Source organism: Sesamum indicum, linkage group LG3 (assembly GCF_026168435.1).
Source record: "Sesamum indicum cultivar Baizhima isolate 11 linkage group LG3, ASM2616843v1, whole genome shotgun sequence".
In the NCBI taxonomy this organism is placed as follows: Eukaryota; Viridiplantae; Streptophyta; class Magnoliopsida; order Lamiales; family Pedaliaceae; genus Sesamum; species Sesamum indicum.
Genome location: NC_142659.1, coordinates 26,047,740 through 26,060,808, shown reverse-complemented (window position 1 = coordinate 26,060,808; position 13,069 = coordinate 26,047,740). Strand labels below are relative to the sequence as shown.

At 33.9% G+C, this 13,069-nt stretch overlaps 2 protein-coding genes across 6 annotated transcripts; one reads left to right on the top strand and one right to left on the bottom strand.

The window, feature by feature from the left end:
- Positions 1 to 674: 674 nt before the first annotated feature.
- Positions 675 to 4,249, bottom strand: LOC105158812 (UDP glycosyltransferase 9). Its single transcript, XM_011075691.3, has 2 exons — positions 2,298 to 4,249; positions 675 to 1,707 (listed from the first exon to the last, which is right to left on the bottom strand). The coding sequence occupies exons 1-2, from the start codon at positions 2,934 to 2,936 to the stop codon at positions 988 to 990; spliced, it is 1,359 nt and encodes a 452-aa protein (XP_011073993.1). The 5' UTR covers positions 2,937 to 4,249; the 3' UTR covers positions 675 to 987.
- Positions 4,250 to 6,464: 2,215 nt separating this feature from the next.
- Positions 6,465 to 11,640, top strand: BT3 (BTB and TAZ domain protein 3). Of its 5 annotated transcripts, none has more exons than XM_011075690.3 (6): positions 6,465 to 6,602; positions 8,114 to 8,486; positions 8,725 to 8,855; positions 9,292 to 9,598; positions 10,349 to 10,662; positions 11,311 to 11,640. In XM_011075690.3, exons 2-6 carry the CDS (start codon positions 8,160 to 8,162, stop codon positions 11,456 to 11,458), a joined length of 1,227 nt encoding a protein of 408 aa, XP_011073992.1. In that variant the 5' UTR covers positions 6,465 to 6,602; positions 8,114 to 8,159; the 3' UTR covers positions 11,459 to 11,640. The 5 variants fall into 5 exon arrangements, with proteins under 5 accessions (XP_011073992.1, XP_011073991.1, XP_020548219.1 ...); XM_011075689.3 differs by lacking the exon at positions 6,465 to 6,602 and adding an exon at positions 6,609 to 6,765; XM_020692560.2 differs by lacking the exon at positions 6,465 to 6,602 and adding an exon at positions 6,834 to 7,010.
- Positions 11,641 to 13,069: the final 1,429 nt, after the last annotated feature.

Genomic DNA, 13,069 nt, shown 5'->3' with positions numbered 1-13,069 from the left:
AAATTTATTGAATTTATTGATACCAACAAAAAAGCTGACTAAAGATTGGTATACTTCGATTAATTGATTATTGACTTGTTGTAGGTCAAATAATTTTTTTTGTACTAAACTACTGTTATAACGGTGAAAATATACCTCTCATATGTACTAATGCGTGAAGACGTATGAGGGTGATTTGTTCATAAAAAAAAATTATTTGACCTGCAATAAATTAGTAATAAGTCAATCAGGGGTTAACATAGACTTTTTTTTAATCTTTTGTTAATATCAGTAAATTTAGTGAATTTTGACTAACGAACGGACTTATTTGTTAGACAGAAACAAACATCAATGGTGCTAGATATAATTTCTCAAATTACAAGGGATCTATGTGTAATTACATCAAACCCAAAGGGAGGGGAGTGTAATTATTCCTTTGTTTCAAAACACAATGCCTCCCTTCTTTTTTTTTTTTCTCAAAAGAAAAAAATGATATCATATATATTTATATAATCGTAACCTTTTTGCTGCAAATAGAAGTGGCCTTTTGATCATAAACATTCAACCTATTCGAAGCTAGAATCTAAATACTCTGTATATTTATCAAAATAGTCACTTAATAGTTTCTAGCCGCTGATTGTGCCAAGAAGTCGGCTGGTGTGTGGGCCTCTTTGTAGCAGTAGTAAAACATGTACTTGATTAAATTTAGTGAAAATCGTGTAGCAATTCCCCGAGTAAGATTTCCAAACTACAGATTGTATCCCTTATATCTTGTCAAGGTAGTGTTGTCGGAGATGCATGATGGAATAAACTACAAAACTTAAAACTTAAGAACCAAAATTATGAAAATACACTTAAAAGACCATCACTATAAGTATTTTCTACGCAGACATACATCTTACCCCCTTTATTTCCCCCTAAAAATGAGAGTAGCAAAGAATAGTTGAGAGAACGAAAAAATACGGCCCCTCTGATGATCAAAATCTCTTCCTGTTTCTTCATCCCATATTATCCAGAAATGCACATAAGTTTTGAAACAAAATCCTCAATGTTGTTAGCAGAAGTACCACCTTTTTCCACTGCTTCATTGACCAAATCCTTCCACATACATGCATTTCTCTTGAGTTCCATTCCTCTATCCTCTTCAGTAACCTCTTTTATGCACATTGCAATTTCTTCTCTACCAACAATCCCGTCTTCACCACGTTTAACTCTCACCCCAACTCCCCAAACGTCCTCAATAAATTTGGAATTCATCTGCTGGTCTACCCACTGAGGCATGGCTATAAGCGGCACCCCACAGCTCAATGCTTCAAGCGTGGAATTCCACCCACAATGAGTTAGGAAACATGCAATGGCACGATGAGCCAGGACTTCCGGTTGCTTGCACCAGCCGACAATTAGGCCTTTTTCTGAGGCCAATGAAGTGAAATCATCGGGGAGCTTATCCACTTCCAAAGGTCTTACTACCCACAGAAAGTAGCAGTTGCTCGTCATTAGTCCCCATGCTACTTCCTCCATTTGTTTTTTCCCCAGAGATGCTATGCTTCCAAAAGATACGTAAACAACAGAGCCGGTTTCCCTTGAGTCTAGCCATTCTGTGCAGGCGGGCTCAAGCAAGTTGATTGTATGATTCTTGCTGTTGGAAAGTTTCTTGTCCATCTGCAATAACGAAAACGTCGGTCCAACTGTCTTGATCGGATATCGACTTGCCATCCACTCGACTACCTGATAAAAAATATACGAAAACGAACATTATGATCATGTAATGGTCTTCCTCCTGTTGTTTACTCGCCCACTAAACTCTCAGATTATTACAATGGCAGTTATCTTCAAATTCTTGTTTCTTGCCTCTTACAGGAAGGGGAAAGTTGCCATTTACTCTATGGTATTTTATACTCCTAGCTTGCAAATTGTGTGTTTTATTTTAGAATCAGTTGAACTCAAGTTTAACATTGACATGGACAATGCAATATTTCTATCCAAATTATTTTTGACTTCCGTGTGTTATGATCAAAATTTTAGTTTAAATGTTCACATATCAGAATATGAAAAAATGCCAGAAGAGAATTCATTTCTGTGACACTGAGATGCATCTTTTGTGGATAGAAAGTAAAGGGCAATCAGCTTAAAGCAGGCAGGCATCCTGAAATATTGTCAGATTGTTCATAAAGAGAACACACATAATCAAGCAGGTTTCATTAGTTAACTCCATAGCTATCATGTAATAATCTTTTAATGCAAGAAAATCATCTGAGTTACTGATATAGCAATCCAAGTTCATTCCCACTACATAATAACACGTAATACCGCTATACCTGATTTTCCAGCTTGTCGAATGTGTTGAGAAAGATCCAATCCACTTTCTCAAGATTCGAGAACTGATCAGCCATAACTGTTGGAATAGTTTGCTTAGGATCCGTAAACTCAAGAAAAGAAGGCAAATCTTTCGTCCCAAGAGCAGGCAGCGAAGGCAACGATACTACAGAATCTTCATAAGGAAATCTTAGTGTCTCTTGCTTCAAATGGTAGAAGACAGCAGAGACAGCACAAGACTGAGTGAAAAACGACGCTCCACGTAAGCCTCGCTCATGGGCTATGTCCAGAACCCATGGCATGGTAGAATCATACACAATAACTTGAGCAGCATCCCTCTGTTCATCGATGAATCTTGCCAAGTTCTTTGAAAACACGGCCTTGAAGCGCTTGAAGTAGCCTTCTATGCTCTCAGGATCCTTCACGTCTTCTGAACCATCCGAAACATCGACTATGGTAAGTAAGCCGCAAAGCGAAGATTTCGCAGACTTGGTCACAGCTTTAGTCGTGATAAACGTAATTCGAACACCCTTTGAGGCTAGATACTTAGCAAACTCTAGTGCAGGATTAATGTGGCCTTGTGCAGGGTACGGGACGACAAGAACATGAGGCCTTCTAGCTGTAGCCACTTCTGTTTCCATCGTTGTCTTACAATTTCAAGAAGATACGCTATAAACCAGATACTTATAAGCAAGAATGAGTTTAATTTGTGTAAGAGAAGTATCTGTAAGAATCAGATGATGTTGTGTAGTCCATGACAAATTTGTGTTGGTGGGACTTACAATGTACCAGCTATGTTCATGATGTGGTTGTGGTTTGAGCTAAGAAGTAAACACAAAATTCTTACACCGATACAATTGATACGTCCCAAGTCTTTTTTCTAGAGAGAGGATGTTTGCGAAGGTGCTCAAACCACTACCACATCAGTTCATAAGATTGATTTGTCCTTGTGAACATTGTGACTGCATTTCCTCGCACTATTCTTGTTCATCTTGTATGTATCTCATGATTATTATGCATTTTGGGCTGTGCTCTGCGGCAGAATTGACTGCACGGTTATTTAAATGTGAGCATAGTTTTTTACTGATTGAATTTTCTATTCCATATTTTATTGTATCAACCTTTTTATATCTTTTAACATATACACATTACGTGTACAAAAATTACGTCATATAGAAAAAGTTTTAAACGTTGTGGCGTGCATATATTAAATGGAACAGAAGATGCAACAAGATTTAAAATAATAAATCCAATTTGAATTTTCTAGTACGGAAATTTAGTCCAACTAAATTTAGAAGATAAATTGCGGCCACCTTCTTGTTGACATAATTATAAATATTTCTTTTGTGGTGTCTATAAATTTGTATATATAATTGAGGAACTAGTTGATAATTATTAAAAAGAATTAAATTTTAAATATATTAAAATTTAAACAGAGTAAATTAAAATTTTATAAAATATTTGGAGTAAAATTTTATATATTAAAAAATGAGAAGATGTCATTAATATTTTGATAAACACAAACTTTAAATTAAATTAAATTAGGGGGCAGCAGCAAGTGCTCTCACCCCCTAAAGCCAGACTCTCACCAGTCATCACCTCTCTCTCTCTCTCTCTCTCTCTCAATATATAAAAATAAATAAAATAAAATTATAACCATAGCTAATCCTTTTCCATTTGCATTTCATTTTCGTTTCTTCTTCACGACCGCAAAGAAAAAGAAAAAAGGTACGAATATATATATTGTTGGAAAATAGAAGCTGTGCCGTGGAAAACCACTGCCTTGAAAGTGAAATTTCGGTACTATCATGGTGCAGATAGTATAAATCGATCGCTCCCCAAAGTTAACACAGCTATTACTTTCTTACACACGCACTCTTGGAAGAAAGTTTGAAATAACGAACAAAATATAAAACTCAAAAGTGAAAGAAAAAAAATGAACTAGAAGAGAAGAGACTCTTGAGTTTTTGGTGTCAAATGAAATGAACTTAAGCCCTATTTATAGAGCCATACATTAGTTGTTGGAAAAAATGGGACTCTATCCCATCCACAAAATCCAACGGATTTATTTTGATATTTTAGGAGCATGAATGGATTTAGGAGTCTTAGGTGATTAGGAGTCTAAAATCATTAGTCATTTCTAACATATATATATATATATATATATGCTACGAAAAGATTAATTAATTAATATATTAATATTATTCGATCAGTATATTTATTAAACGTACCATTTACTATTCAATTTAATATTTAATTGAAAATTTTGAAAAATTTGATAATTTACAAATTAGTGATGGGTTAAATATTTTATTTGAATTAAGGATGTTATAGTTAATTAATTAATTAAATTACAAATTTTGAAGAGTTCATCTACACTAAATAAAATTCATAAAAAAAAGTAAACAAAATCCTTTTTTTTTATACATTAAATAGAAAACAAATTACTTACACACAAAAAATTTATTATAGCTAATCCTAAATGACTCTTTGAGCATTACTCTAACAAATTTGAAACCACAACTATGAGCCAAATGAAATATTTTATATCATAAATCTTCTCTTTTAAAATAAATTAAATGTTTACGATCGGTATTTCTATAATACAAATAAAATTATCAAAAATTTTAGTCGCCTCATCATAGCGTTTTCGATTGAGCCCCATGTATTCTTTAAATAAATTATTTATCACTGCATGTGGAAATTTTTAATTCAATTAAGTGATTTAAAAAAACGAGAATTCATTTTTATATTTATTTTTTCTTCACGAAATTACCCCGTTGATAATTAATTAATTAATTAGTGAAAATAATAATTTATGTGATGTGATTCATTTGAATGTAAAAGCAACGCACGTTTCACAGTAATCAGTGACCGTCCAATCTTGGCTTCTAGTAGCCCACCTCTGCCTACCCTATCTGTCACGTGTCAAGCTCCCATTGGTTGAAGGCTTGTGCTTGGACGCCGGCCCTGACGACAACTGTGGGCCCCATTGCCTGTGCCTGTGTCTCGAATCCCAACCACAGTCCAAATGTTGGCCCATCCTTTCATAGTCTCAATCTCTCAATTTCTTTGGTCCTATCAAAGATTCTTCTCTTCAATTATTATATTTATTTATTTATAAATAAAGAATTGGATCAAATACTTCCAATATTTTATTTATATATTCGAAATAATTTTGAATTGTGTTTAGATATTAAAATGTAGAGAATTCAATTCCTAATAAAAAATTAAATTAAATTAAAATTTACACTCGATTGATTGATTAATAACTTATTGCAAATCAAATAATTTTTAATATGCAGGTGTTGGTCTACTTTATAGTTTCAATCCCATCAATATGTGGGTGTTGGTCTACTTTTATAGTAATGATTGGTTATTAATTATACATAGTTGATATTGATAATTGAAATTCATGATATAACAGTAACCAATTTATTTAAAAAAAAACAATTAAAATAATAATCCTTCTTATTAAGTTCAATTTTTTTCATCTATATGCAGCCTTAGAATTTCTCCTATGAGTTCATAGTATAAAATATTCTTGAATTTCAATTAAAAAGAAAAACAAATTATGAAAAACAACATTACATCAATCTAATAGAAATAGCTAAAATTGAGGGTCAAATATGCAATAAATGTGCCTAAGATTTTAGTGTACAAATCTGATTTTATAGTTCAATTCATGACTATCAAGACTTTATATGAATGGTCACATATCTTTTAGTTCCACCTAAACAATAGTCATCATGGTAGTGATTGATGTATGTACAATTTTTTCCTATTTCTTTATTTAAAAATAATAATTAATTTTTATAAATTTTAATTTTAAACATGCCACAAGCTCTAATGATTTTGATTTATGACAACCCTCTTTGTTCATGAAATGGAAAAACATTTTGGATTTCTTAAGTCTCCTCCTTATATTCAGGGGATAATAAGCAAAATTTGCAAAACCAAATTCTCATTATATTAAATATTGGTCTATATTAATAATAATTATTTATCAATTATATATATTTGATATATAGTAATTATCATACCAAAAAAAGACATATATTGATTATTAATTGAAATTTATCATGAAATTGTCACAGATACACTTACAAAAATCCTCAAAATCTTGCAAAGATGGATACAGTGCAGATTCTGTCACCAGATTTCAGTGCCAGAAAGAAACAATAAATGCCACACAAGAATCCACTTTCAGTCCTATGGAAAGCAAAAATACAGTTGCCTGACTTGTAAACCACCCCACTACCCACCACCCACCACCTCACAGCCAAAACCTTCTCTATCTAGTACAGGTGACTCTCCACCTTTTGCATTACTTTTCACCAAAAATTGTATTTGTCTGTAAATTTCTGGAGGACCATTTTGGCATTTTCCCCTTATTTTTCAAGAATATGTTGTATTTCAATCTTTGGACGAGGAGATAAAGAATTCTTGGCATCTGTGACTGTGTTCTTGGTAAGCTTCAAAATGGGTTGTTTCTCTTGTCTACTGCTACTGCTTCTTTGTTAGCCTCATGTCGAATGCTTTTTTTATATATATATATAATTTGGTCCTTTTTCTTGGAGTTTGATTGTTTATGTTTTGGATTGATTGGAAATCCCATGAGAGCTTGATGATTCATATGAATGTTTGAAAAAGTTTTGATCTTTAAGAAATGGTGGTTGTTTTTTTCTCATTCTTCTTGGGACTTGATGTTGCAGGTTTGGATGTTTGGGCTGAGTGATAGTTAATCTGTTCTCAAGTGTTCTTCCTAATATTAATATGAATTTAATAAAACTTGCAATTGTTTTCCTTGAGTTTGCTGATTTTGTAATTGAAGATGTGGTTATATTGGTTGGTTCATCATTCAGGATTGCTTACTTGTATCTACTACTGTATGAGTTACCGGTGAATTGCATGCTTTAATTTTGAGTGCGTGTGTTGTCGCTTGTGATGGAGATACAATTTAAGAACAAGGGGTCGACAATCGGTATCGACCTCAAAAATATAGGAGAATTTCTCAGAAGAAGATGGATATTAGAAGGATCATTTTGTTTAAATATAGGCACAATGATTCGCAAACAGAGTAGGACTTCACATTTATTAATTTTTCGCCACTCTTGGACATTACATGTTTTTTCGAAATTTATTTTGAATAAATGGTAGGGGTCTACGCCATATCCCCCATCTAGAGTTAAACATGCTTTTACTTTGATCCCAAATGCTGGAAAAATCATGTCTTTGAATCACTGTTATCCAGATTGTATTTACTCTCATGTTTTGCCTTCTGAATTTTCCAAATGAATGAATTTAGCTTTCAGGAATTTCATTTTCTTTTTTTCGTTGAGAAAGGAATCAGCAGACTGCAATTCGATGCAAAAACATATAAAATCTTATGCCTTTTTGCCGAATGCTACTATGTTGTTATCAATTGGCAAACACTTCTTGATCTTTTTAACATATATATGGGCATATGTATCATTTATTTATGTTGTTTTTAATTTGCTGAATCAAAAACTAAGATCCATGCGTACGTATATTTGGCAGTACATTTCTTCCCATTGAAATTCTCTTTCTCCAAGGAGGGGGGCAAAGGGAATGTAGGTGGGGACCTGAAATTTGTGCTTTCTTAGTACTTAACCAATCGTAGTCCCTTCGGATGGAAGAATTCTTAGGTTTCTCCTCAAGTCACTTCATTTCTTGTTAAGAGAAATTCCAATTCTTCCTAGTGCAGTTAATTCTAATTGTAGCTTTTGTACTGAACTTGCTTTTTGTTGCTCAATTTTGCAATCTTGAATTGCTTATAAAGCTTCGTATAATGCAGGATTCTGCTGAACAATTCATTCAAGGCAAGCAAACAGTAGTTGTTGATGGGCTCACCAGCTGTTGATATTTCCTGGCCATCCTCTTTCATCGAGTCTTTTGATCGGCCTTTCGATATACAGATTGAGGAAGGGAATTCATCGACCGCTTTAACTTATGTTGATGATACAAAGTTGTCTTCATTTCACCATCATAATATTCCAAAACCTCCTCCGCCGCCAAGGAAAAATTTGAATCGAGGACTTGCAAAGCATTGTAGCATTCCTCAGGAAACCAAAGATATATGGGACAAGCTCTTCAAAGAGGGGTATGGAGCCAATGTGCATATTATTATGGAGGATGGAGCGATTATTGCCGCTCATCATTGCGTTCTGGTTAGTATGTGATTTTCCTGTTTAACATTATAAAGTTTGGCATGCTACTCCAAAGAGCCATGTTCTTGAATTATATCTTTTTCATTTTCGAAAATTTGGAAGTCATCAACAGAACTAGCAGAAAATTCTTTGGAGAGATCTGGCCTGGCATTTTTTTTGTACTAATTCCTGAGACATAGGTTCCTTTTGTACTGGTTATAGCACTACTTACTGGTTTCCACTTTTCGTTGTTCTGCAGAGTGTTGCGTCGCCAGTGCTGGGGAATTTGCTGCAACAATCAAAAGTTAAGAGTGGTGTGAGATATATAAGGATTCCTGGAGTACCGTTTGATGCCCTCCGTGCTTTTATCCGTTTCCTCTATTCATCTTGGTACAGCAAAAAGCTCGTTTTTCATATTTTCTATTTTCATTTCTGAGTTTGTATAGTATCAATGTCTTGATTGATTATTTGATCAAGTTAGATATCACTTTGTCAATAGCATAAGCTCCAGTACGTAATTCCCAGAAACGCAAACGTTTTGTTCTGTTCCCCCTTTCTTTCCAGCATCAAGTTCCAAACTTATGTCACCAATAAATTTTTGTTTGAGCCAATGTATGTATATTTCAGTATCTTTTCGGCAGAGCTCGCATGATTGTTAATCAGCTATTCCGAACCATCCAACTACAAAAACATAATGACTTAGATATCAAGTTACGATCCGTATTTGGTGCTTGAGTTATATTCTAACAACTGTTAACATGATTTTCGTTTTGCAAGTTGCTATTTGATTCTCTGATTCTGACAATATTTTTGTATCCCGGTGCAGTTACGAAGAAGAGGAGATGAAGAAGTTTGTTCTCCATTTGCTTGTTCTGTCACATTCCTATGTAGTACCATCTCTTAAAAGACTCTGCGAGAACATTCTTGAACACGGTTGGTTGACTAATGAAAACGTCATAGATGTACTGCAATTAGCTAGGAGTTGCGATGCTCCACGACTTGCCCTCATTTGTCAACGTATGGTCGTGAGGGACTTCAAATGCATCTCCAGAACTGAAGCATGGAAAGTGATGAAGCGTGCTAATCCATCTCTAGAGCAAGAATTATTAGAGTTGGTTGTGGAAGCTGATTCAGTGAGTTACCAGTCTACATCAGAGCAACCTAATAATAGTCTTTTTTCTATAATCACTTGAATGCATGGTCCAATCACATTAAATCAAATAATTTTCTCATGAGTCTTAGCATGTTAGATTTCCATTAGTTCAATGCCACCTTATGTATGCAAAATCCGCCTTATAATTCAGTAACCGGCAGATTGTTAAATATGCATTCACTAATATCTTCATGACAAAGTCATTTTGCATCGGCAGTTTAATTGTTTCATTTTGTTCTTTCATTTTACTTGTAAACCTTGAGTCAAAATTCTGTTTATAGTTCAAAGGTAATCTTTTGATGTAGGAATGGTGTGCATCTGCGGAAGTGAAAAATTGAATGTCATACATGAGCTATTTTCTCAGTTTCTTGTTTGCGAATATTTCAATGAGATAATTTCATACACCCTTTGAAGTTGTGGTATATTGCAGAAAGATCCACCAATTCTGAAAAATTACACTTGCACCTCCACAGTCATGTTTTAGATACGGATTCCCACTTACTCGCCGAGGCTTCAAGGGAAAATCTATAATGAAAAATATGACTGTGGGGTGTAGTGTGATTTTCAAAATCGGTGGGGTTGTTTTGTCTTTTGTTACATGCGTGATCCTCCGAGGTGTTGGATAATTATCTCTATCTAACACTCGAACTGGTGAATTTGTTTGCTTTCGTTTCTGTTATGTTTACTATAGTCCCGGAAACAAAAGTATCTTAACTTTACCTTGTCCTAGAGAAAACAAGATAGACTGAAGAAAGTCGAAGAGAAAAAGGTATACCTCCAGCTGCACGAGGCAATGGAGGCTCTGCTTCACATTTGCCGTGATGGATGCAGAACGATTGGGCCTCGTGATAAAGTGCTAAAAGGAAGCCAGGTGCCATGCGGTTTCCAGGCGTGCAAGGGTCTTGAGACTCTAATCCGTCATTTCTCCGGCTGCAAGACTCGAGTTCCCGGTGGATGCATGCATTGTAAGCGCATGTGGCAGCTTCTTGAGCTACATTCCCGCATGTGCAACGACCCCGAATACTGCAAGGTCCCTCTTTGTAGGTAAGTTAGCAGCTTTATTCTCTCTACAGAAACTAAGTGATTATTGTATAAATTTATTCAATAGCTGGTTTGAGTAACAACTTACGTTCTTGTTTCCGGACCAATAAATACGATCTTACCAGAGCTTCGCTCGATGAAATACTGGCCTAAGAGTTGTTCTACGGTTTGATATGTAGGAAGGCTGTATTTTTATATTAATTCATCGTAAAAACTACATAAAGAAAAAATGAAGTACACTTGTTTTAACTCGACTCTTTTTGCATTTTTTTGTTCGATTTCACTGCACTTTGTCTATTTTTCTTTCGTCTTTGTGTTTCTGTGTTGTAGTTTCTTGATATATGTGGAAGAATTATGTGGTTAGATGAAATGTCGAACATTTATTTATCTATGGCTCTGAGAATTCTGGTTTCGATCATTCTTTATTAACTTGTCACGAGGTTTATTTCGTGCCAGGCTGAAAATTTTTAACATCATGTTTGGATTAATGAATTTGAAAGTATAGATTTCAAATCCTTCATAACAAATCTTTTTCACTTGTCTGAGCAGAAGGAATTTCACATCCTTCGACTCTTATTCTGAAATATACTTTCTGGAATGCAGTCATTTGAAATACTTTCCTTAAATCCTGTTTCTCTACATGGAATTCAGGCATTTCAAGGTGAAAATGCAGCAGCAGAGCAAGAAAGACGAGGCGAAGTGGAAGCTCTTGGTGAGCAAAGTGATTGCAGCAAAGAATGCCCAGAAACTGTTGTCATCTCAGAGGTCGAGTTTCCAGCGACCGGATTGCAGATGTTAATCGATGTTCATAAAAAGGGTATGGCCGATATTTTAGCAGGCCTTATTCGGATGTAAAAATCAGTATAAATTAGAAGAAACGACGTGAAAGGTATAGTAGAATTGAAGCTTGGAGTGGCCTAATGTAGCCCAGAACGAACTTCCATCGTTAAATAAAATTGCAATTGCGACATGTTTTAGTAATGAGATGGTCGTTTAGCATCGCTAGTGTCGTTTATCAGAATGCACGCATTCTGCTAAAATATATGGAGCAGAAGGGATAAAATTTTCAGAAAGATGAAGCAGTCAGTCTTCAAGCTCTAAGAAGAGGGTGTTTGGTAAGGTTATTTGTAATATCTTATAAGTTTATACATCATGTAAGATGTTTTTCGAACTTATGAAATACTTTTAAATAGAAGCTACTAAAGTATTTCAATAAACTAAAAGTATGAAACTAATAATTGTTATTAGTTATACGTGACATATTCAATATATGTGCATAAAAAATATAAATAATTAAATATCATATGTTAAAATATTTTGTTCTACGAAAACTGAAATAATGAAAATGGTTATGATAAAAAATATATAATTTTGAAATTGAATAGTTGGAGCAGGAGAAAGAGAGTAAAAATATTAATTAGAAATAGATAAGGGATAATTATACGTCCCTTTCCTAAAGTTTTGTGTACTTACATGTAAACTCCTTATAATTTTAGAAATTATATTTAGTACCTCTAAGGTTTGTTTTTATCTAATAAAGAAGTCCTTTCATTAGTTAAAATTCATCGAATTTGCTGATATTAACAAAGAAATCAGAAAAAAAAAAAATCTATATCTATTAAAACATCATGATCTGAGCTCATGGCTTCTAATCTCATCGACATATTGGTGTTATATCTATTTTCATAGTGGTTATTGGTTAGTTTTAGATATTTAATTTTGATCATTGATATATTGATTGTTAACTAAATTGATGATGAATGTTCACATAAAATCCGAGTCCCTAAAGCTACAAGAATGAAAAAATATGGACAAATGAATTCGCTATAAATTTAAATCAAAAGTTACAATTTCCAAGAATACAAACTATCCCTTAATTCTTTTTTTCAAGTGTCGATCCAAGAGTTGGAAGCTTCTTCTTAAATTGAACGTGTAATATTCTTGAAACTTTGTGGGACAAAATCATAGACTGCATTGAAAATATATTATAAAAGCTTTTAGGATTTGATGCTAAGGACAACATGGAACCTCGTGGTTTTAGTGCTTCATCGTAGTGAAGAATTTTGAACTTGAGCTTTTAGATTTGATGTGTGTAGTATGTGGTGGATACCCCTTTTTTACAAGCATAACATGAGCAAGGGTAAGGTAGTCTGGGCTCATTTTTATTATATTTGAACACTAGAAGCTATATTATATGTTTTAATTCAATTAGCCAATCAAAAAATAAAAGCGAAAACTGAATTTATCTTTGATCTATCAACCAGGATGCATAAGACCCAAATTTAGTGCGGATGTATTGCAAATTTATTATCCTAAATATGCGCAAAATAAAATTTGTTAAGAATTTTAATTTGAAATCCAATTATCGGCCAATGTAATTTTGACTGATAATTTATTCTAAAAACATCTC

Coding starts and splice junctions, on each gene's coding strand:
- BT3 (XM_011075690.3), top strand. CDS start 8,160: ATGGGCTCACCAGCTGTTGATATTTCCTGGCCATCCTCTTTCATCGAG. Junction 8,487..8,724: donor CCGCTCATCATTGCGTTCTG/GTTAGTATGTGA, acceptor GTTGTTCTGCAG/AGTGTTGCGTCGCCAGTGCT. Junction 8,856..9,291: donor CGTTTCCTCTATTCATCTTG/GTACAGCAAAAA, acceptor ATCCCGGTGCAG/TTACGAAGAAGAGGAGATGA.
- LOC105158812 (XM_011075691.3), bottom strand. CDS start 2,936: ATGGAAACAGAAGTGGCTACAGCTAGAAGGCCTCATGTTCTTGTCGTC. Junction 1,708..2,297: donor TCGACAAGCTGGAAAATCAG/GTATAGCGGTAT, acceptor ATTTTTTATCAG/GTAGTCGAGTGGATGGCAAG.